This window comes from Toxotes jaculatrix, chromosome 13 (genome assembly GCF_017976425.1).
Source record: "Toxotes jaculatrix isolate fToxJac2 chromosome 13, fToxJac2.pri, whole genome shotgun sequence".
NCBI classification, from domain to species: domain Eukaryota; kingdom Metazoa; phylum Chordata; class Actinopteri; family Toxotidae; genus Toxotes; species Toxotes jaculatrix.
Genome location: NC_054406.1, coordinates 10,388,679 through 10,414,058, shown reverse-complemented (window position 1 = coordinate 10,414,058; position 25,380 = coordinate 10,388,679). Strand labels below are relative to the sequence as shown.

The window sequence follows — 25,380 nt, the reverse complement described above, 5'->3', positions numbered from 1 at the left end:
TACTTAGGTATCTTATACTAACATTTTCTGCTACTGCTTCTGTTCTATTTCTACTTGCTGTGTGTGCAAGACTCACAAGACTAAATCTAACAGTACATAACAGTTCAAAGTAGCACCATGGCAAACAGGAAAATGCTGATTACACAGTGATAGATACCTTTGAAGCTTTCCATCCATCCATCCATCCATTTTCTATACTACTTAATCCGTCAGGGTCGTGGGGAGCTGGAGCCTATCCCAGCTGACTATGGGCGAGAGGCGGGGTACACCCATAGACTGTATAGGACATGGACGGAACACCCGTGACGTCACCCATTGGTTTCGGGGAGTCGGTTTTGTGACCAAACCATGGGCATATGAGCTGCGCCATCTTGGATTTTAGTGGGAGTGTACTTTACATATTTGGCGGAGAGGCGGTTACTCTACGGGTCAGCCGGGGTCAGCCGGCCGAGAACCCGCCCACTTAGCCCGGAGCAATATTTAATATTTACCGGCTTTCACCGCTGCCTCCACCCACTATCCACTTACAGTTGCAGCAGCACACAAACGGCAGCAGTCGCTTACTGACGGAGCTGCTCTGTCCATGGAATGTCGGACTTTTTAAACAGAAAAATGAGACGAAATAAAATTGTAGCCTAGTATTCCCACAATAAACGGCCTCTGAGAGCACGGAACACACCGCAACAGCGTTCCTAACATTTGCTGCTCCGGTCCTCTATCTGTATCAGCAGCGACCATAAATCGGCAATTAAGTCATAAGCCAGCGGCAAAATATGCTAATACATGCTAATCAGCGCAAACATCCAGGTAAAATAGTGAGAAATTTACTTACCGAAAAAACTGCAACACAGACTCCTTCGACGGTCGGTTAGTGCAGTCTACGCTTCAACAAGCCATATTGTCACAAAAACCTTTCCGAACATTGGCAAACAAACACGGACACTGCAGCCCGTCAACCGCTGGAGGTAGCCTGAGGCCTCTGGATGTAGCCGCCTAGCCCAGCCGATGCTTTCGCAAAGAGCTAACTGCCAGTGCCTGTCTATGGGGCTGTCGCTCAACGTAGCCACGCTGTAATTTATGTAAAAATTTTAAACCTAAATAACACTAAAACGGTTGTGGTACAAAAAAAATTCACCCGCCCCACAGTGTTCACGGAGGTGGAAACTATCAATAGAGACCATAAACAAAAAAATGTATCAGGCTGTAAATATGTTTTTTAGGCTGTAAAGATGGCTATTTTAACATGGGGGTCAATGGAGAATTGCTCACTTCTAGAGCCGGCAGCCGAGGAACTGCAGCTTTTTGAACGCGGAAGTGACTCCCCCCTTGGGTACACCCTGGACTGGTCGCCAGTCAATCGCAGGGCTGACACACAAAGACACATACACACACCTACGGGCAATTTAGAGTAGCCAATTAACCTAATGTACATGTTTTTTGGGGGATTGTGGGAGAAAACCCACACAGGTACAGGGAGAACATGCAGAAGAAGAGTCCAGACCTGGAAACCCTCTTGCTGTGAGGCGACAGTGCAAACCGCTGCACCACCGTATCACCCACTTTCCATACACTTCACTCAAAATACTAAAAATATATATATATATATGATTTAGATTTTGCTGTACTGGTACCTTGAGCACCACAGCTACATGCAGGTGCAGTGCTAAATGACTGGCCTGATCTTTTAAGCACAATAAACGTACATCTCATAGTCAGAGCAGGGCAGGTAGCCAGATAATTCACAGGGCTGTGATAGTAACACAGCCCTATAAACCCAGTAAACCTAATCAAAAACTGGTTCATGGTCTGAGGTGCATCTCTTTGGTGCTCTGTTTCTTGAATAGATGGACCTTGGTTCATTTAACCAAACAGAAATAGGTCTGTTCTGCCCATCATCAGAAGAGCAAAGGCCTCGCTACAGGAAAACAAGTGGACAAAAAAGTTAAAGCAATATCAAAGTTTTATTCTTAAAATGTAGTATAGAGAGGAACAGTAGTACAATTCAGAGAGAAAAAAGGAGAATGTAGTTCCATCTTTGAAAACCTTTGATAAAAACGTAAAAAGAGTAACCTGAATTTGCTTTGTGTTCGGAGGGCACTGAGGCGTGGCCCAAGTTTTGCATCACTGTTAAACTTCGAGAGAAATTGAAAAATACAACCCTTTGCAACAGCGTAAAAAAATACAGCTGGGGAAAAAAAACCTCTGCTTTACATCTGTAGTGTTTTTGCTTCGTTTTCATGTTTTTTTTCTGTTTTTTTGTCCATATAACAAATACAGCATAAAATCTAAAATGATACATCATAGTTTGAGTTTCATTCGTTACAGTAAAATCAGTAGGATGGTAAATAGTATCAAAAGAACAAACAAGACAACAGGATGGTGTGATGAACAAGCACACAGTGTGAAGAGAGAGAGAGAGAGCGGAAGGTTAAAGTTCACGGAAATAAACCACCACATCAGGAGGTTTGTGGCTGACTGTCAATGTGTTCCATTAAGTAAATCCACTAGTTAAATAATATATTCTTCATATATATATATTTATCTCATATATTCTCCACATATATATATATATATATATATATATATATATATATATATATATCCGTAATATAACCCCTCCCACAGTGATTTGAAGGTAAAAGTGACACCAAGAGGATGAATATCTCTATGACTTAAAATATATCTTCTTCCACTGAGAGTAAAGGGAAGTTACACATCGTCTGTATCATTAGCACTTCAGTACATACTGTATATTCCACTGCATATGAACAGATACTGCTGTTCCAAGGTTTTAACCCGCAAACAATCCGTGTTTCTTTAGAAAATATGTGCTTAATGAAAAAAAAAAAAAACAGAAAAACAAAAGAGAAAGGAAACATCTGTGGAAAGGACAAAATTAAACAAAATATGTATCTAGGGTAAAGTGAATGATTCTGTAGCATATAAACATTTAAAAATCTCAACAATTACAGACACGAGCAAGGATTTTCTACACTAAGCAAGTTTTCACCTGGCTTTTCTCATACATTATATTTCAACAATAATTAAAAACAACAATTTTGGTTGGACAAATAGAAATTAACAGTCTTGATTGCATTTTGGAGTCAATATATAATATTAAATAACAAAACAAAATGTCTAATAAAAAAGTTGCGCATTGGAAGAAAGACACAACAGTTTTTATATAGTTCCATTCAGACCCGCTTTTGGGGAAGCAAGAAAACAAACAAAAAGAAAATTATTTTCATGAACGCAAAAGTAAGTGCATGTCTATGAGGCGCCATAGAGCTTCACTTTTTGTGGAACAAAGTGTTTTTCTACCTGGCAGACCTAAAAAAATAAAATAAAATAAAATAAAAAACTTACATCAAATTAAACGGATGACATTTTGTATACCTTTTACACATGAAAAATGGAGTTCTTTCAGATTTAAAACATCACACATCATGATTTTCTGCACACTTCTCCCTCACAACCAACGTTCAAGTGATTCAAAATATATATATACTGTATTTACTATATAACTCAGTACCAAATATAAACAAACGTATAAAGGTATTGATGTCCACTTAGGTCCTCAAAACGTCAATTACAAGTACTGCCGGTAGTTCTACAAAATGGTAATCTGTGTGTGTATGAATGAATGTGTACGTGTGTGTGCATTAAATAAAACAAAAAGCTTAAAAACAATGGCAAAGCATACCTGATAGTCGCCGTAGCACAACAGTGTTCTATAGTTTAAGCTGATTACATATGTATAACTGAGTCAGTTTAAGCTTTATGATTATAAACATCATATATAGCCTGTAGGTCCAGTATTCTGCAACAAGCATTACAGCACCAAACGTTTCATCATTTGGCAAAATTCAAGCTTTAAGTGAAAGTCAGATGCTTTTCTTTAATAATAATAAAGTGTTACTGTGACGCCGTGATTTGTATAAAGCTAGCAATAACATTTCCCCTTGTACTTTCGCTTTTTTTAATTAATTTTTTCCCCGCTTAACAAAAACCCTCACGTTGTCTTTTATTTTATTTTTTTTAAGCGTATTCAGTAGTTTTTGTTTCCTGCTAAATCTTGGTGTGCGGTCTGTTTGGCATAATACCACAGCCCTCTTAAATTAATCATAAATATGGCTGTGATACATTAGAGTCACAAAACAGATTTTTTGGTTCCAAGATTTGCGCAGGGAAAGAAAAAAAAAGAAAAGAATAATATAATATTTAGCGCATCTAAACAAGATCTACAGAGCAAGTTAAAAATCTTCCTGTCGGCAATAACGCTCTTCTTCCGTTTACTTCTACAAGCACCAAGCAATATACTCTCAGATTGAGCAGAAAGCAACAGCCATTACCGTTCCTCTGCTGCAGACAAAAACAACAGAAATAAAAATTATAGCATTTGATAAGACCATTATAAGCTCTCTTCATAAATTAAATAGTTAACATTTCTTTTTTTTTTTTAGTTGATTGGCTTACCCCAACTCAAAAACTACATCATCACCCTGCCCAACTCTCCCCCCGAAAAACAGGAAATAAAAATACGTCACCAAAAACCTGATTTATCATATTATTCGTCGTTAGAATCTTTCTCTTGTGGGCTCTGGGCCCAGAGTTGGACACATTTGAACAATAATAAAATCTGTACATCTTGGAGTTCCCACTCTACCAAAGCTTTTTTTTTTTTTTTTAAATCCATCTTTGTCATATACTTGCACAATTAAGTAACCTCAAGGTTTGATAGCACTTTGGAGTTGATTGTTTACCAGCTAGTTTTTGTATACATATATATTAAACATCAACTTTTATTTTGTTTCTCAAGCTTGTTAAAATTCTCAGTCCTTTTCCGGGGCAGCACCAGTGTTGCCCTCACCCCAATTTGATTGGTCGTTATCGGTAGGCTCCTCCCCCTCCAGGTCCTCCCCTTCCTCGCCTTCGAAGTCTTCGTCGCGAGGAAACTCCATGCCTTCCAGGCCCTCCTGAGTGGCCTGGTGAGAGTCAGCGCAGTCCGCACACACACCGTAGCGCCGCGAGCCATGGCGGATACCAACGCTGGCTGCCAGCATGAAGATCTTCTTGCACACCATGCACTTGTACTTTTTGTCCTTCTTGTGCACCTGTAAGAAAGGATTGAGAGAGAGATCAAGAGGGTTGAGGAGATGGGATAAGTCAGGTTAGGTGCCATTTAAAATTTGGATTCACTGGTCATTTGTCAATACGACATTTACAGGAACAGCTCTGGGAAGCTAAGCTCACCTGGCTGCTAGTGGTAGCTTCATATTTACCTTGGTATCGATCTTATCATCTAACTCGCAGCAAGAAAGTAAGCAAGTGCTTTTCCCAGTTCCTTTAAACATTAATGGAGAACAATTGCTCTTTTGTCCTTTTTTCTACACATGGAACTTGGGTATAAAAGACAAAGCTTTTTCCCCAGTAAGCTCAGTCAGTCAGAGTTGAATTTGGCTCAATAAAACAATTCAGTAGTATTAGTATTTAGTTTGCTCTTTCAGAATGTGCTGCCAATGGAATGATCTACTAAGCCTTCTTATTTTTAAACACGAGTAATCCTGGACTGTCTCACACATCCATTCGTTTTGTACCACTTTGCGAGAGACCCCAAGATACTCCCTGTGTTCGACAAGATAATTCACCACCAGAAACTTAAACTTTTAAAAATATCTTGTTTCACTCACTCCCTTGAGCAAAATCTGGCACACAAACACCACGGAGGTGAAGTGCAATGATGTGAGAGTGGCCAAAACACTGCAGCGTTTGATGGAAGATGGTGGAGGCACATAAGAGAGGAAGAGATACTGTGAGTGTACATGTGCGGACTCACCAGGGAATGTCTCTTTACGTGCTCGCGGCGGGTGAACAGCTTGCCACAGATGTCGCAGCTGAAGGAGCGCACGCCAGAGTGGATGATCAGGTGCCTCTTGAGTGTGCGTCGGTGCTTGGCGATGTAGTTACAGTGGGGGCACTTGAGCTTATTGAGGGCTAGGTGTGAGGACTCGCCTGGGCAGAGACAGGGAAAAACACAAATATGGAGAGAAAGATCAGCAAAAGACAGATTTTGTCGCATCATGTCCAAACATAAGATCAGATTTGCTTTACATCTCTAAAAGACCACTACGGTTTGTTTTTCGAAGTTTCAATTTGACTGGACTTACTATAAACTAATGAACTTGAGATGGAACAAGGCAATTATCATAAAAGCTACATTTACATCTATAGATCCTCTGATGAGAGAGGGGCGTCTCAGGAGTCAATATCCTGTTTATCAGATCACTGAGTTGGGATGTGGTAACCATTAGAGAGAATCCAACCACCAACTCTGATGTATCACAGAAAGCTCACATAGTCGAAGCTACAGAAGTTTGTTAACTGATTACTGTGACAGCCATGTGAACTTTACAATCCAGCTCTGTCACTGTTGCTAGGTAACTGGTGCTTGTCTGCAGCTCAATTTAAATGATGTTGGAGGTCTGACCACGACAGTGTTAGAAAGGATACGGGCTCATATTAGCAGTGAATATAAAGCAGTAACACAAATCTGTCGTTGTGCTACATGAACATAATAATGAAGTTTGGTTTAAGATCATCATTTGCAGTGTAATGGCTGAGACTGTGACTGAAATACCTTCCACTACCACAACAAGTAACTTCATGACTGACACTAACACCAGCTACTGTACACAACAGCTTAATGCTAGTTACCAGACACTGTGAGTCTAAAGCACTTTTCCGCAAGACATGTTCCAATACTATCTGATTAGCAACTCCTAAAAATCATACACCTTTAGGAAAAGCTAAACAAAAACATGTAAAAAAAAAAAAGAGCTTAGATCACCAATGACACCACTGTGTATTATTTATTTACATGAGACTTAGCTATTATTGTACTCAACAATTTGGAGCAATGATATAAATGTGTTTTTTATTTCAGTGAGTAAGGAAGAAATCAAGCTGTTCTCACACAGGCACTTTCTTCATTATCCCTCTTGGGATGTTTATGCTAACAAGCAACTGAGGACAGCTGGGCTTAAAAATAAATAAGCAATCTATTGATTTTGAAAAGGCCCCAAACAGAGCGCTAGTCTTCACTGTTCATAGAGTGGGGTTAACAGGGCCGGGGCCTTTTGTTTGAGCCAGGGAGCACACAACAGAGGCGTTGTCAGGGTAGGTTGCTAGGGGGAGGAGGGAGGAAGGTTGATGAGAAGCAGGTCACCTGTGTATTCACTCTGCGTGTGTGTGTGTGTGTGTTGTACACAGAACAGGAGCACCTCGTGGAAATGTAACTAGCTATTAATTTAGACATTAGAGGTTTAGGATGAAACTCAATTATCACTGTCACCTACATAAATATGCAGCGCAGACGACAAATACAGCCATGAGCAGGTACAAACTGAAAACGAATCCCTCTATAAAACATGAGCCAAAAAAAAAAAAGTTTACATTTTGCAGCACATTTAGGCCTGAATGGCCTGAGGATGATTCACACTAGATACTCTATCCTATGTCTACAGATGCACCAGACTTTGAAAGAGCAATGGGGAGGGGTTTCCTGTGGGCTTCTCTCAATCAGGGTAAAAGCTGGCAGATACAGCAAGTGTAGCACTCTCCATTTATGTGTTCCTTCAATCTCTTTATCTTGTGCATGGCCCTTCCAATAATTAATTTAATTTTGGGTAATACTATCATTAAATCAGCCACAATATGAGTTGTAATCAGACTCTGGACAGATCAAAACTCAGCTGTGCTCTAGCACACACCTGATGAAGTGGGGTAATAAACTTTTTCATGTCTTTCCTGTAACATACTATCTCAGTTTGCGTACAGTTAAATCCCGTGGCCTGTTTTCACATGCCTTTCAACCTAAAGAACCACTGTTATTAACACTGTATCTGCAAAACATCAGTCTAACAATATGCCCCAATTCCAGACTACATACTAAATGTATACAGTACATACTTTATTCACTACCATCCGTCTTAGTATGTAGTTTCGCAGTGATACATAAAACTTAAGATTTTGTACTAACAGAAAGTGAAACAATAACTGCATGTCAATCAAACTGACATTATGTCAAATTATGCTCACAAGCAGACGATTAGAATTTTCCCAAGGATGTAATCGTTGTTTTAGTTTGTTTGTTGTGTTCACACAGCTGTTCTACCACTATACACATTTGGTTTTAAATTGTTCCAGCTGTAAGCATCTTCCATTGCCTTTCTGCAATGCACCCTGGGAAAACTGTGTTTAAAAATATTCTTTTATTCCATTTTGAAACTTTTGAACACACTCAAAACATGCGTAGAATTAGTATGCATGGTATGGATTTGAAACACAGCCTAAGACCCACAGTCTAGTGTACTGACAACCTACAAAGGCCACCTACAGCCTCCCACCCCCCCATTTCAGCATTTGAAATTTGTGAATTTGGCCCATATAAATAAAACTGACTTGACCAATCCACTCCCATGACATGGGGATTACACAGATCATTACTTTGTGTAAAAGGCTCATGCAGATCAAGTGCGTATTTAAACGCTAGTCAAACACGAGTCCCTCATTAGAAATGGGGTATTTGATCTCTCATTATAAAGGAGGCATGCTGAATAGACTGCCCACACTCATTTGAAAGGATGCATTTTAGTTTTCAAGTTTCACTGAATGAGCCTGTGCTAGTTTTTTTTTAATTTTTTTAGTGGCAATTCTAGAGAGTGCGGCGTCTTACCATTCTCCCAGGACTCTCCTTGCTGTATGTCTTGGATGATGCTATACTGGATCTGATTGGCCAGCTCTGGGAAAGGGGGAGGGGGCAAGAGAAGTGAGAGGGAGAAAGAGAGATGAGAAGTGGTTGAGAGTCTGGGGGGTGCACACCTCACAACGCCCTGTGTACATAACTAAACCCCCCCCCCCCCCCCCCCCCCCCCCCACCCCACATGAAACAATGGAAGTTTCAGTTAACAACATAGGCAAACACAAACATGCACACACACGCCCACACACACACACAAACACACACACAGGTCCCTACTATATGTAAAGCAGTGTGATCCTCAGGGCAGAGCCACAAACTAATGGTGTAACCAGGGCTCCAGCAGGGAGGGAGGGATTTAATTAGAGAATGACAGAGTCGAGCCCTCACACCAGCTCAGCTTACACTCAGCTTTTGTAAGCACTTGTGTGTGAGCACCTGTGTGTGCATGCGTGCGTGTCCAGTTCCTCCAGCATCAGCGCTTAAAGTCCATTAAAGACACGCCCCTGTAAGTGTGAGAGTGTGTGTGTATATGTGTGTGTGTGTGCGTACGTCTATTCTCCCTGGGTCAATATTTGGAATAGTGAGGACAGCCCCAGTGCATTAGAGTGGATTAGAGAGGGAAGGGACTGCCCACGCCGGCTTTGCACCTCGAAGGGATTTTGGGGGTGGGGTGGGGGTTATTGTGCATGGGCGTGTGTGTGTGTTTGTGTTTGCGTGCACGCTTTAACAGAGACTGGTGTGAATGCAAATGCAATTCACCTGCTCTGTGTGCTGCACCCACCCTTTAAACAATCCAACAGTGTTGTTTGGAGAAGACTCAAGAATTTATGGGCCACGAGTGAGAGCTGGCTGTGGGCTCAGTGTGGTAAGAGCAGACAGCAATGGCAAAGTACTTAGAGAATTTAAACCACCCTTCACTTTCAACTATTCTTATTTTCCACAACACTAGCCTTCCTGTGACTCTGTGAAGTGTCTACCTCCAACACCAGCTGCCTCTGCGGTTGTAATTGTCACCATTTTTTCTTTTCTGGCAAATCATTACCAGTAGTTATTTTCCATTATAAAATCAGATATCCACCACTTGGGAGAGGAGAAAGGCCTTTTTAGTGCTGAAACACACAAAAAAACTAAATTTGCAGCTATTTGATAGTAATTTAATTGTTTAAGACATTTTTCCTAAACTGAATATCTATGAGTTTTGTACTGGTGGTCGGAAATAACAAACAACACTGCTGGTCGGACAAAACAAGACATATGAAGACGCCACCTTGAACTGCAGGAAGTTGCGACAGCCTGTCTTTCTGGCATTTTAAAGACTAGATTAATTAAGAAAAAAAATCAGCAGGGCACTCCGTAAAGACAATTGTTAGTTGCGGCCCTGGACATTTTATTAGTTGAACAACCTCTTGTTCAACTTTAACCTCAAAAGACTTAGAAACAAGCTCATATATTGAAAATGATAGCAAGCAAAACAACAGGAAGAGCAGCACCACTTTTGCTACTATTTTTCATCATGACCGCACAGATCAAACTGAAGCAAAATGAAAGGCTAACGTGCGACATCACTGTGGGAAACTGGGGCAGCCAGTAATGGCGGATGACTGCTCAAACAACGACTAATGCTGTAAGAGGGTTGTCCAGTTTTAGAGCCCATCTCATATTCTAAAGATGAGTTTTTAGTGCCTCGTGGTGTCCCCAAGCAAACCACTTCCTTGTCTCTTCTACATAACTGCTTATATATTAACAACTTTATAGGATAATCTAATAACCCACAGCAGACAAATACACACTCTCATTTTTGCTTTGTAAAGCAATATTTCAGTAAAGCATAACTAACATTTTAAGCATCATGTGATACAGGCATCCAGAGCGATTCACAACAAATGAACACTGTATGCAATACAAGACTGAGCCTGGATGGCAGGGAGAGCTTGTAGAAAAAAAACCCATCACGAACTGAAATGTCTGACAAATACTCACTGCATGACACAGCAGCTTTCTACCCAGAAATGCAGAGAATCACACTCACCACGCAGCGTGATGCCACCTCTGTCTATACAACCTAAGTCAACAAAGCAACAACCTACTCAACAACCTGCACAAACCTCTTAAGATTTTCTTAGCTCATCCACAAGTACACCAATGTCGCAGGGATACCGAGACACCTTGTTCAGCCTATTTTGCTTGTATGGTCTGAAGGTAAGGATAGTCAGGGTCTGCATTATGGAGACAAATATGCAGCCACAAATATAACACAAGACAGCAGAGACAGCATTAGATTACTGTAAAAGTAACAACCAGTCTGCCCTCTTTGCCGCACCCCATCAAAGTAGAAATCTCAGATATCTCTGATGTATTCATGCAAAAAACGTTTCCCTGTCACAACACTTCCAAACAGCACCTTCACTTCTGAAAAAAAAAAAAAGAAAAAAAAAAATATAGCAACTCTTTAGAAAGAACTAAAGTGAACACTTCTCTTAAACAGAACTGAGAAAATGTTAAAAAAAAAAAAACCCATTTCTTCCAACGGGAAGTGAAAAACGCTCTGTGACGTTGCTGATGATCTGTGCACAGAAATGAAACCATTACGTTTAATTTCTAAAATAGGCCACTTGTTTATTTCTACTAGTTTAAGAAACATGCAAAATGCCGTCCTCCTACCCCGACATCAAAGAGCATGAGGATATAATCTGTTGCACGTTTCGGCCTCAAATTCTCTGGACACCACCTCTCCCACATGTTAAACAATATGGCGTCCATCAGTTACAGACCTCCAGTGTTTCAGAATACAGCAACCAGTGATTTGACTGTCAAGACTGGGAGAGAGTTATTTTAGCAGAGCCTGTCTACATGGGCGAATATTTATCATTTTAAGCTCTTTGAGAGACTTAATATTCACAAATCTATATTTAAACTGTTACAATATACTGTATGAATGAATTGTACTGTTTGGGGTAAATGGACTGTTGCTCACAAAACTATAATTTAGGGGTAAAAAGCTGCTTTGAAACCTTTTACTGTGACTAAGAGCCTACCAAAAGTCTTAACCGTATCTTTATTTGGAAAAGCAGAATACATGAGAGACACGGAGCTAAACAACAAAGACACATGAAGAGAAGAAGGTTGGAGAGTTAGCACACATGCACACAAACTCAGTCTTTAAGTGAGTGTCTCTCCAGGCTCATACAACACCCAGAATCACTTCATGCACACATTAAAAAGAGCCCTAAGAGGAGCTGGAGGCACTAAGAGCATTCAAGTGCATTTAGGGAAGCCTGAGGGAAGAAATGTTTCCCCTGCATTCTTCATTATCCTGCATTAGGGAGGGCTTCTCTGTCTCTGTCTCTCTCTCTCTCTCACACACAAAAAGTAGTCTTTTTCCACACACACACACACACACACACACACACTTTGTGCCTCACATATCGCCCCCCCCGCCCCCGTTCATACCACTCCACTTAATATGTGATATCATTATGGTTACATGGAGTGCCATGCTTAATGGGGCCAACAGAAGGAGAAGGCTGGAGCTGAGAGAAGAGATTATTAAGAGCAGTGCACTGTATGTGGATAGGATGGATGGAGCGATGGATAGATTAAGAGATAGACAGAGGAAGGTATCAAAGGGTAAACAGAGAGAAGTAGGAAGGGGGTGGGGGTGGGCGCGGGGGGGGCAAAAGTTTTTTCAAATAAGAATGAGTGAAAGCCACTTATAAGGTCGACGGGATTCAGTGTTTTTGCCAACCACAGCATATACTGTTGGTTTAAAGTTAATACAAGTTAGGACAAATTATACTTTTCATTTCAGGAAGAAATTATTTTTAACTCTCTTTTAGTGTATATCACTATTTAATAATTTTGTGCTATATAAACATGGCATGCCCGTCGGAACCAATCATTAAACCGAGACAGAAGTAAATTAATGAGACGATCTGTTACAAAATGCCTCGTCTTTTCTTCTGAGCGTGTCTTAGCAGCAATGTGGCAACACATCTCTGTGCTGACACGAAGCACCCCAGGTGGGCGTAACTTTCGAAAGCCCCTTGCTCTGGGGTGATTAGCGGAGCTCATGGCTGGGAGTGAGTCACTTGTTGGCTATGCACGACGGGTTAGAAGCTTGATAAGCAAATATCCCTGCTGTTAGGTGTAACAGCAGCACGCTGACTGAAAGCTTAAAATCCATACTTTCTGTGCTGTGATCAATAATTCGATTGTGAGAGCCAGTGAATCATGCCAGTGCTTCCCACTGCAGGCAGCTGCAGTTTAGCTTCTTAGCATTGAATTGCATCAGGTGATCAGGGTGTGACATGATCAGATATGTCACAAAATGGTCACAGATCATTCATATAAACGAGGCAATGCTGCCCCCAAGTAACAACAGTGTGATCTTTCAGTACTAGAATTTTAGAGGCTGGAAGAGCGTAAGCAAACAAATGCATTGTGTGCTTTACGGGCAATAACTGCTCAAAGCTACTTAATTTTATTTGAAATACCAGTACATATGTACAAAGACAACAAATATGAAATCTGGAAGAAGATATGCATAAAATTCTGTACATCTAGAATACTCTTATTTGATGTAACGATGCAGACTTAAAACTCAGTTTCTGGGTTTGTGTGAGCATCATTTAGCTTCTTGAATGTGAGTAATTTAAGGATTCAGAGGTTAAACTGACGCCAATGGAGGAGTGGGTGAGGCACGAGGCAGACAAAGCTAAGGTTTGTCTAAAGCTATGTTACCTTGTTACTGTGTCTCCAACTAGCAGTATTTTTAGACTAAGTTTGCAGACATAATGCATCTGTAAAGCAGTACAGTGATGCAGACAGTTACAAAAAAAGGGGCGAGCAGGGGAAACTAAAGGCCTTTAGATATAGTGATATTGCTAAAATACAACTTTTCCTCCACAGGGGCCACAAAAAGGGTTAGCTGATTATTTATATCACTGCACTTCTCTCACAACATTTCTGTGATTCCTTTAACACCTCTTTGCCAAAGAAGGTTTGGCAGGATTAGTTATCATAAAACATTACTACCACCTTTTACTGATACTGCTCTTTGACCCTGACCATGCTGTTAAGCTTTATGCACTACAGGCTACTTAAACATGCAAAGCATGTTTAGCTGGAAGTTCTCCAGTGTATTAAAAGCAGACAACCAGACTATCAGAGTTTTCCAGCAGGGAAATATGTATTTCACATACATGAAGACTATATATTCAAGTGAAGTCTTGATCATATGTCACAAAAATACAGTGTGCACCTCTCTGCTGTACAAAGTAGTCCCTATATTTGAGAGACTTTCAGAGAGTATATGGTGTGAGTAATAGGAATAAGAAATTAATGAGCTAACTGTGAAGCTATATATATATTTTAGGGGAAAGGGCTAGGCATGAAGAGTGTACCGAGTGTGTTTAAGCTGCAAATGTGTGTCTTACCAGCATTTTCAGAGAGGGATGAGAAGTCCTCTCTGGGGTAGGAGGCCGAGGGCTGAATGAACATCCCTTCATCGAATCCCTCTTCAGGCTCTGGTGGGAAGTTGTAGACAAAACGCCGTGTGGTGGTCTGCTTTTTCCTCCGCCCGCTTCCAGCCGCAGCATCCGGTGCCTGTCGTTTTAATGCTGTGGGTGCTGCTGCAGCGCCACTGGTGGCAGACTCGTTCCAGACGAAGACCTGCGTCTGGGCGCTTGCCGCTCGCGTTTCATTGGTCTCTGCTGAATCAGAGGAGTTCTCGTTGTGGAGTGTCCAGTTACCAGAGGCTCCAGGGGTCACCAGGGCACAGCCCTCATTCCCGACCACTGTCACCTCTATATCGCTGGTCTCCTCCTTCACCCTGCCACTTTCGTCCTCTTCTTCCACTGCATCTTTTCCTTGGTTGTTGTTGCTAGCCTTGATCGACAGCTTTGACAGGATGTTTGTGGCCCAGAAGTTGCTTGGCTTCCGGTCCAGCCTTCTCTGCCCCTCTTTGGCCACCATCTGCCTCTTGTTGTAGTCCACCACCACTGAATCTGGAGCCTCCTGCTTGATGCTGATATTCAGGGCATCCTTTATAAAAGCCCTACACGACTGTACAACTTCTGTCATCTGGAGGTAACTGGCAACAGACATCACCTCAATGGCATTTTGGCTTGTAAGCAGCAGATTCCCGGAGTAGAGAAAGTCGAGGATAACTGAGAAGCCCTGCACGGCAGCAACATCCAGGTGCGTGACCGTGGCCTGGTCCTGGGCCTCACTCTTGGTCAGACAGTAGAGGGTTTTGAAGTAGCGGCTGCCTGCAACCAGGATGTTCTTGTGTGCGCGGAACACCTGGCCTGAGACCACAATGTTGACGTCACAGAGGATGCCACTTTTGCGTTGCTTGTCCAGCTCCTGGAGAAGCTGGTAACAGTAGGAGTTCTCATTGGGCTTGCTGCGGTAGTCTTCCTCTGAGCAGTTAGTGGAGGGGCTGGCGTTGTCTGAGGGCCTCACCATCTCCTTTTAGGTGAAAGAGAGGAAGAAAGAAAAATGATTGCAGAGGGTTTGTATGCTCACACAAGTAATTTGCAAAAGCAAGCATTAATGCACTGACTGTACACACAAATATATTTTCCCTTCCTGTAACTCTGTCTTTACAAAACACACACACGGGGTTCCCAGTGTTACACCAATGCACCTGCCCTAGGGGTGAAACAGGTTTGACGGGCTTCTGGAGGTGGGAAAGAGGAAATGAAAGGTGTATTATCTTTAGGCTGTGTGGTTTTAAATAGCCCTATAATCAATTAGTTTTTTTTCATCAAACTTACACTCCAACTACTAACACAAAAAGTATAATGATAGGCCAGATAACAGAAAATAACCATGCCTTTATAAACTGTAATATAATATATAAAGACTTTGTATTTCTCTTTTGTAGTTATACAGAAAGAGAAATCCACCCTACATATAAATACAGTTAATATATTAGACTGCAGTGTTCAGTGCTTTCCAGGAGTTCCTTTGTTAAATTGCTGTACAATTTCTCATAAGGTGGCTCAACCACATATTTTTTAAAGTAATGGTTCCCCACATTTTAGGGACGCACTTTGACAGAGCTGCAGAGAACATGTCCAAACGTGTCGCGTTCCTTAACTCTAGGGTGAGAGGGCACAGCCATAGCAACAGCAGGGGAAACATTTTCAATCAATCGAACGCTTAAAATAACTGACACCTGTTTCTCGAAAGACAACATATCCTGTATCTGTGGTTCGACTGGTGGTTTGCATCTGCATTTGTTCAGATATCCAAAGCAGTTCATACACCATCAAACAACAAAATGAACAATGATATTCAAGGGGGCTCATCAATGGCTACTTTTACAGATTCAACCCGAGACACTGCATCTATAAAATGTGCATCTAAGGCCACTGTCCATTAGGATAATAAAACAGCTTATTTGTAGTAAAAGTAGAGAATATGTCTCAGTTTTAGGAGTCATCTAGACAAAGACAGCTGGTTATTTTTTCATCATACAAAAATGCACTATCCAAGTTAGTGCTTGGAATTACCTCCAAAGCTAGACCAGAAAGCAGTTTTGCAAGGTTCAAGATCACTTTGCTTCCACACAGTCAAGTCTTTCCTTTTCTCTCTTCAGCATAGAAGCTAGATGTAAAACTAGCCATAATTAGACCTGAAGGAGGCTTGACAAGTGTCCAAAGCAGGACACAACCTGACTGTAGGATGGGAGGGGAACTGGCAGGCGCATAGAACTACCCTGTAACAGCCCCACTACCCCTCCCCAGCTCCCCCATAACAGGGCAAAGGGCCAGCCTGGCACGGCGCAGATGGAAGGGGAGTATACACACATGTGAATGCATATGTTTACCCAATACATGGCATCACACATAACCCACGTCGTTTGGGCTGGGGTAATTTTATACATGCTCTCAGACAAAATAAACTGCCCAATAAAAGATGCGTAGAAGGTTATGTTATAGTTTATAGTTCCACACAGCACGCACATGCAGTGGCATACATCCCTGGCTCGTTTTAGAATTGCACAGCAGATGTCCTAATCCAGAATAATTCACATTGCTCGAGCCCTGCATTTTTGCCCCCACTCACCACCATCTCTTCTGCGCACACATGCATGTACACACACACACACACACACACACACACACACACACAGAAACCAAGCTGCCTACACATACACACAGCTGGGGTTTCAGCTCGAGTAATTCAGATTAAATCCATTTCTCTGAGGTCCCCACCCAGCCCCCACCCCTACTCCCTCCACACTGCAGCTCTTGTCCAGGGCAGCCTGGGCACACAGTATAGTATAGGGGGGCTTATCATCCTCTCCCACAGCTGGAGGGGGAGAGATGCAGAGAGATGGGATGAAATGAAAGGCAGAATCAGGGAGAGATGGAGATGGCGAAAGTGGATGTACTTTGCAGGCTAAAAGAAATAAAAGGAGGATAGAAGGACAGAAAATAATTTTTAAAAAATGTGTGAAGAGCTGTGATGGAGATTAAAAAGTAGAAACAGAGCTGATAGAAATAAGTGTGAAAAGAAGATGAGAAATGGTTGGAGTGAAAGAGAAAAGCTTGATAAGACATACACAAAGAAAGCAAGTGAGAGCACAAGGCAGAGACTGAGAGAGTGAGACCTTGAGCCTTGAGAAAAAGGGCGGAGGAGAAAATGTGGAGCAGAGGGGGACGAAAAGCGAGCGCAGTAGAGAGAAGGAGATGGGTCACCCCATTTTAGCCTTCACAATAGCCCGTGTTCTCCCCGAGGCTCATTGTCCACTCACTGTGGGCCTTTGAGAAAGGGCTCAGCACTCACTCTCTTATTACAGCAGCTACCACTTGCAAGCTTAGAAAGGAGCCAGGGTGCATGTGGGTGAGGCGAAGAGGATGAGGGAGAAAAAATTATTCCATGATATACACATCAAAGCCTCTGGAGGGGCATGGTCATCATGTTGAGTACTTTGGTGGAATATATTGGTGTGGTGTGGTGAAGGGCAGGAGTGCTATCACGACAAGACAAGCTGGATATGCTTTCAAGTTAGATTGCCGGTGGTCGTGCACAGTTTTTGAGGCTTTGTTTTTGTCTACTGCTCTTCTCTTCTGATAAATTTAGACCTAACAAAGCTTTTAACTTGCAGTGTTAAGGCAAGATGAACTGAATTTAGCATTCTGAAATAAAGATACCTTCAAACACACATTTACAGTCAGAAAAAGTGCCAGTGCATTAGAAATGCTATAAATAAACAAGTGTTCTCAGACACCTAGTACTGGGAAATTTGTAGACCCCTTTTATCATTTCAACTAACTTGACATCCCAGCCCCAAACTCCATGACTCCCCACAGCTTTTATTCATTACACATAGCAAGGCAACGGGCCAGAGAGGTAAGATTTTGCCTGGCAGTTCTGACATGAAGTGTGTGTGTGTGTGTGCATTTATTGGAATCAGGCTAGGACAGCCTGGTACTGGATAAGTTGCTCCATACTGGCCTCATCAGCAGCATCATCCTTTCTCCAGATGTGCCACGTGTGAGCTGGGAGCTTAAGGAACCAGCAGACCAACCCTGCACAGCAGATGCTGGAGGCAAAACCAGCCTGAGCCAACAGAGAATATGGGGACAATATCAACCTCCCCCAGTCATGACGTGGCTAGGTTTTTTATTTGAGCTAGAGATGGTGGGATGGAAGAATGAAAGGCAGTGAGAGAGTGAAAGAGAATCCAAGGGGGAGATTGAGAAGAAGAATCCTTTGATCTAGGTCAAACACAGACGCTTCACAAGCTATAGTAAATGGCCAATATGAATTTATTTGCAGGTGGATTAAACAAACTAAGATGCTCATAAATTCAAGCTTACTGATGCACTGGCTACACAGACTAGATGTGCTGCAACTTCAACAAAAATAAACTACAAACCCAAACAAACCACACAGCCCCAAGGCCAGCAGATCCATGACAAACACTCAGACACACCTCTAACAGATCATGTGATACAGCACTGTCCCCATGCAACATAATGATCTACCGGAGCCAGTTTTTTGTTTACCTTTTACACATACACACATTTGCCTCCATCCCCTCTCTCATCTACCTCCATCCACCATCAATCCAGTCCCACGGCCAGCCCAGCCCTGAGGCTATCTCCACCGGTCCTCCCCTAGCTCCCTATATCTACTGTATCCTTCCCCCAATCCAACCCCTCCACCACCCAACCCGTCTGTCCCTAGATGCTAGAACAATACCGCAGTGTGCATTTGGCCCAAGGTGTGGGAGGGCTGCACCGAGTGTCTCCCGGCCTCCTAACAATGCCTCAACAGAAGAGGCAGAGGGGGGGAGAAGGGAGGGTAGAGTCACTGATAGATTCAACAAGAAGAATTCTCCCTCTGGCTCCACCCCACCCCATTCCCTTGACCTGTGGCCCCCAATAAACATCCCATCTATCTGGCAGACACCAGACCGCAATGGGTGGATCCCCTTCCCTACACGGGGAGACTCACTCTTAACAATGAGTTTGTTTGTCTCAACTAAAATGAAGGGGTGAAAATGACCTGTATGGGCCCCCAATATCTGAATTTCACTCCTGGGGATCAATAAATGACTGTGTTATCTTATCATAAACCCCATTTAGACTGACACAGTGATGCAGGTAAAACATCTGTTTGGCTGTCCGTCAAACCGAATGGGCCCGATTCAGATATTGCTGGGCTTTGGTGAGCAGGTGTTTCTATTAGAAATGGGAACTTAATTTGTTACTGACACTCAAACAAAGAACATAAAGAGAGAAACAAGAAAACTCAGGAGTGAGTGAAAGAGAACGAGGGAGTGTATAAAGTGTATGGAGAGCTGAAACTGAAACTAACTATGAAATAATTGCGCAATGAACCTCTGTGTGTTATGATGGATATGGAACTACAGTTGTAGAATAGTCTCTCTGTATATGGTAATGAAAAGGGATTGTTCTGTGGCAGCGGATGTGGGTGAAACATGTTCAGTGACCCCACATTATACACACATCTTGCGTATGAAAATAGGTGTAGGAGTGGCCTACTTTTGTCTCATCGTAACCTTTTACCAATTTGTTCACATAAGGAAAAGACTGTTGCTATAGAATGAAACTGACTTGTATAGGTCCCAGATCTGTGATTTCTTATCTGATCACAGAGAACCAGTGGTCTACTTTTGCCTCGTCTTAACCTTTTACCATTGAGCATAAGGAACAATCTGAGCACAAGACAGTTTAAAGAATTAAGTACAACGGCCCCCTTCTCCAAGGAGACCCACATTTACCACAGCTGCCCTGGTGTGCTAGGGCTAATCGAGTTAGCTTTAACGAATGCAGCAGAGGCCTGACCAACATCAAGAATGAGTGAATAGAACAAGCCATTGCCTCGTAACACCATAATTCCCCTTTAATGTACTGCTAACAATGCAGCATAGCTTCATATACGCTGCGGCTCATTATTTCAACAGTACTGTACACATGAAGAGGATTACAGTTTATTTTGTCTAAGACAACCTTTTAAATTAAACTGTGTAACACCAAATTAGAAAATCAAAGCAGCAACAAAAATAATTCACTACAAATCAGAATCAAATAATTTCCACAAATGCAGCAATGGGACTTTATCTCCCCAGCTCTGTCCTTCATGAGGAAATGGCCTGGATAACCTCTTAGTACAGTGTCTGGGGTCCTTGTTGCTAGGGAAAAACCCACCAAGCCCCTAATCCACTCCTACTGCTCTCCTTACCAATTAGAGATGTGTACAAGTTAGCGGATCACTTTAAGTCATTCTGATTAGTGATTGCGTGTACAAAGGAAGGACCTAAATGTAGTAGTGCAATCCTCTTCGCTCACAAATTAGAGTCAAATAGCACCCAGCTCTTAACTCCCCTGACAGCTCAGACCATTGTCAGGATGTGGCAAAGTACAAGTAACAGAAAGTTTTTTTTTAAAAATAGGATCGTTTGAAGAAACATCCTTTGACATGATTGTTAAGGCAAATATACACTCCCCTTTATTATGAGGTCACTAACTGAGTAATGTAGAAACGTTGCCGACACGGCAATAAAAATAATGAATCAATAAAAAGACCTCATGCACATCAATAAAGACAGAGTTCACAAAATATAAAGCTGGTTTGGTTGGTTTCAATTAAAAGCACTCAATATAACATACTATATAACATCACTGTAAATAACTTTATCTCAAGCTTAGGCTAACCACATAGTCTTCATATACCAATTAAATAAGGAGGAGTAATTTTCAATTAGTATGACAGATGGTCCCAGTCTTGAGGATGGGGCCTTAATCATAAGATATGCCCCAAAGATATAACACTAGAGCCCATTAATCCCGAAATATGTGGATGACAGGGTCAGGTGATGCCATGTCATTCTATTTACTGACATCAATTTCCCTCATTCAAGCCTATTCAAAGGGTTGCATATGGGCCAGGCAAGCTGTCAGGCTCCAGGCAACATGATTTACTCTCCTCCTCTTGTCCAGCCCTACAAGTGACACCATCTATGGATTTTGGGGGGTCATTTTAGCACAATGCCTCTAATTTAGCTCCCCAAAGGGAGGAGGAGGTGGAGGAGGAAGAAATGCGCCAGAGGTCAATCGGGACTGCCTCCCAGCAGAACTGCATGAGAGGCCAGAGGCGGGGGGTTGGGTAGGGGTGCGGTTCCCCAAAGGCTGCTAGGGTCGAGCCCTTGCCATTGTGTGACCTCTAGCAAGCTAGCAATCAAGACAGCTGCTGATGCAACAAAAGGCTTTACTGTACAGTGTGCATCCAATAAAAAGTAGTCTACAACACTAACAATGTCCATTACTTATTAATGACTTTTCGGGAGACTGAAAATGATTTACAGTTACTCGTGACATCCAATTCATCCCTCAGTATGAGAAACAGCCTCTTGTGTGACAGTAGCTAGCAGGTGTCATACCGGAGCAGGTTTGTGCGACAAACTTGACTGGTGAGTGGATAGACACTCTCATTTTAGACGTTAACTGACTGAGAGGGATTCGTGCCACTCACACTGGGAAGTTGTTGGGTGTGTTTTTTTGCCATTCAGTCACTCAGTTGGTCGATATTATCCTCGCCAGGGACTTTCTACTACCGTCACTAGCGATCTACCTCCGACTAGACAGCAAGGCTGCCAGTGGCTAGTTAGCCATGCTAGTTGTTAGCTCAAGCTAGCAGGCTAATGCTAGCTAATTAGCCAGGAGAGAGGATTGTGAAGCTTAGGTTAAAACCTATTTTCTCCTTCCTGGTGGTTTAGAAGTTGCACAGACTGTCGTTATAAGTGACAAACAAAGCAGTTAGTGACATATGTTGTGATAAATGTGTGGCAGGTATTTTGTGCGACGCAGGTAACTAAGCGAAAGCGTCATGGACGTGAGCTAACGTTACCTGTTTGGTGGGGTCATTTCTCCCGTGCTCAGAAGACAGGTGATGTCTCAGCAGCAAGGCCCGTTTGTAGTTGCGACTGCCTTTGACAAGCTCGTCGCTGTTTTTAGTGGCAATGTTGTGACACCAAGAGCACGACATGAGTCCCGTCTCCTGGCAAAATTTGAGCCATGGAAATTCTTGCAACCACGAAGCATGGAATAGTGAGTGTTTCTGAAGCAACGTCTGCGGTCTCATCTCTACCCCAGATTTCCTGGATCCCGTCTCGCCTCCCGTCGCACCGCTTCCCGACTCCTGGCCGTCGGCGTTGTTGGGACCGTTCCCCGCTGTCCACTTACTCCCCTCCCTGGACCCGTCCTCCCCTTCCCCGGAGCCGACACGATCGTCGCCCTCCGCGGCTGCCCAGCTGCCCCCTTCCGGGTCCTCTTCTTCCTCCGCCTCGGGTTCCGTGCTATCGCTGACAGACCCAGCGCCCTCCACTCTCCTCTCCGATGGTCCTTTCGCCCCCAGATCCCTGTCCTCCTCTTGATCCGGCCTGTTCCCGTTAAAATGTCGGTCTTGACAGGCCGGGGCCTCCCAGCTGTTACAGTTCCCCCCACCGATACCGCTGGAACCCGTTAACCCAGCTAATCCACCTCCTCGGAAAGCCAGCGACCTGCGGTTTCTCTCACCGGACATTTTTCTCAATATAAATTAGAATCTTCACTTTCTCAACAGTATCCCCCTCCGACAAAAAAAATAATGTATTTGCAAACGATGTATCTTCCGAAAGAGATGGACCGTCGTCGTTTCTTTTCTCCGCTTTGGCCCTCCCGGTGAGAGTATGTAGGTTATGCGGAAATAAATAAAGGTTTTAAACGCATAATGAATTTCAGGGTTCTCGCTGCGTCCGCGCAGGCCCCGCAGAGGTCGAATGGCAACGACTTTCCTCCCCACAATGCACCTCGACCAGAGAAAGGGGGGGTTGGAGAGGGAGGGGACGGCTTTTAAAGGAAGATGGGGGTGCTGTTGATCAGCAAGGGGTCTTTTGTGTTTGAAGGCTGCACCCATTTTCCGCATGCTTTTGATCTTTTGGCTTGACTTGTCTTACCAGACCATAAATGCTGACTTGTGGGCCCCACTCAAGACCTTCTGCTTAGCGGGGTTAACATAATATTCCTATAATATTTATAGAGAAATTCTATGAGAGTTTATAATGTGTCTATATTGATTTTTTTTATTATATATAAAGGCAAAAATATTTTAAATAATAAAAGATCTGTATAATAATATAAACATAAAGATGTGTAAAGTAAATTTTACATATATAGACATTTATATGTGCAAATTCATGTGTCATTTAATTATGATATTTAATCAAAATAAGAAGTTACCAATCAATATTACATTACATTAATACTTACACTACACTTCATAACAGTAATTCAACGTTTTCCTTTGTCCAAAGAATATTAGGCCAACACAGAGTGCATGCCACCATAATATCATAATTTATAGTGTATTTGCTTACATTTGCTTCTCGGATATGTGAGTTAACAAGCAAAAAGTTTTTTTTTTTTTAAACACGTGTGTTCGGCAAAGTCAAGTGATGTGTAATCATTCAGATGTGAAACAGGCATCCTTTAGGTCAGTGAGATGTTATTGCCCAGAGTAAAGTATTCTAACACATCAACATGTATATAGTTTGTTTCTGTTCCCTGTTATCAAGATTAGGTCCAGCAGGTGGCACTCTTTCATGGGATCATCTCTCCTTGTTGGTGTGTGCAATGCTTACTTGTGTGTATAATTTCAGTGCTGTCCAATTAAGGGCATTGCACACGGCATGTAAATGAGAGCAGGATTCAACCCAGGTCTTGATCACAATAAGGTCCCACATCCCACTGTAATGGTTAAATTCCCAAAGGTGCAATAAAGTAAGTATTGCGTATGATTAGTGTGTCTATTTAATGCTGCAATTCATATAAGCATTGGCTAGCAACTTGACATTACAAATGGAATGAATCTGACAAATTTAATTTCCCTGTAGTGTATTGGATGGTGTATGTCAAACTACTCTCTCAGGTATGAAATAAATGAGTGTTCGTTGCTGGTATCTGTAATTGAGTCTCAGCCACTATTGTGCCTTCAGCTAGGTAATAAATCATTTTCTACATTCCTAATAGATTTGCAAAAAAATCTGGAGGTGATTTTACTGTAAATGCAGGAAGAAAAGCCAATAATCCAGTTCAGTCTGAACTCCCCAACATACTGTCTTCAAGTTCCAATATTTCCATTAAGACAGAGATTTTCAAAGCCTTCTGTAAATATGTTGGACTGAACAGAAACAGATTTGGGGAGCAAGTATGGAGATATGAAATGAATCCAGCAATGTCAGATCAACAAATCAACGAAGGTATTTTGCAGGCGTATAAAAGCTACATTCCCAACATTCCTCCCACTGTTACTGTATCTTCTGTATGCAATTACAGCCGGTGGCACACCAGTTTTTCCTGTAAGAAAATTCTTTGGTTTGACATCAGAAGCAGCATAGACTTTTCTACATATGATGCGTTAACTCAGATTTTATCTTAACAAGGATTTCTGTTGTTCTTCTCAATCACTTAAGTTGTGTGATTGTGCTGCGTGTACATCTTGGATTGGATGTGAAGTATTTTAAGATCATTCAATATAACTATCTGTGTATAACTGAGGTATGACAGATGTTCAAGTTTGTGGGATTTTTGTTCCTTCATTATTTACATAAGAGAGAACTTATTACAGTACACAATATATGGTTTGCATATGGGGAAAACAGCAATTCTGAGCAGTTTAAATAAAAATTATAAACAAAGAACATGTTCTAATAGATTTGAAAAGTGCATTGAGTGAGAGTACTGGTTGACCTCCTTTGTGAAAACCAAGAAGTTTGGCTTTTTGCCTGTAAATTTGCATTAATGAATACGACACAGCCAGTAAAATCAAAGGAATGGTAATATACATTTGAGAACTACAATTTGTGTCATCATCTCATATGTTAAACAGACATACTTCCAAAAATAATGCTCATAAATACAGCAGTTAATAAAAGATACAGAAGGTATTCTGGAAAAAAAAAAACTTCACAGAAGGGCAGTGCTAAAATAAATGAACAGCAATCTCAGTGGGAGTTGCAACACACTGTAAAGCTTATATATCTTTTCAGAACTGTTTTAAAATATATCTGGGTAAAATAGTTTAAGTTTGTCTTGCAA

At 42.0% G+C, this 25,380-nt stretch overlaps 1 protein-coding gene across 2 annotated transcripts; it reads right to left on the bottom strand.

The window, feature by feature from the left end:
• Positions 1 to 1,942: 1,942 nt before the first annotated feature.
• zbtb10 (zinc finger and BTB domain containing 10) lies at positions 1,943 to 23,071 on the bottom strand. 2 transcript variants are annotated; one of them, XM_041053430.1, is made up of 5 exons: positions 22,154 to 23,071; positions 14,197 to 15,232; positions 8,735 to 8,800; positions 5,837 to 6,012; positions 1,943 to 5,114 (listed from the first exon to the last, which is right to left on the bottom strand). In XM_041053430.1, exons 1-5 carry the CDS (start codon positions 22,826 to 22,828, stop codon positions 4,833 to 4,835), a joined length of 2,235 nt encoding a protein of 744 aa, XP_040909364.1. In that variant the 5' UTR covers positions 22,829 to 23,071; the 3' UTR covers positions 1,943 to 4,832. The 2 variants fall into 2 exon arrangements, with proteins under 2 accessions (XP_040909364.1, XP_040909365.1); XM_041053431.1 differs by lacking the exon at positions 8,735 to 8,800.
• Positions 23,072 to 25,380: the final 2,309 nt, after the last annotated feature.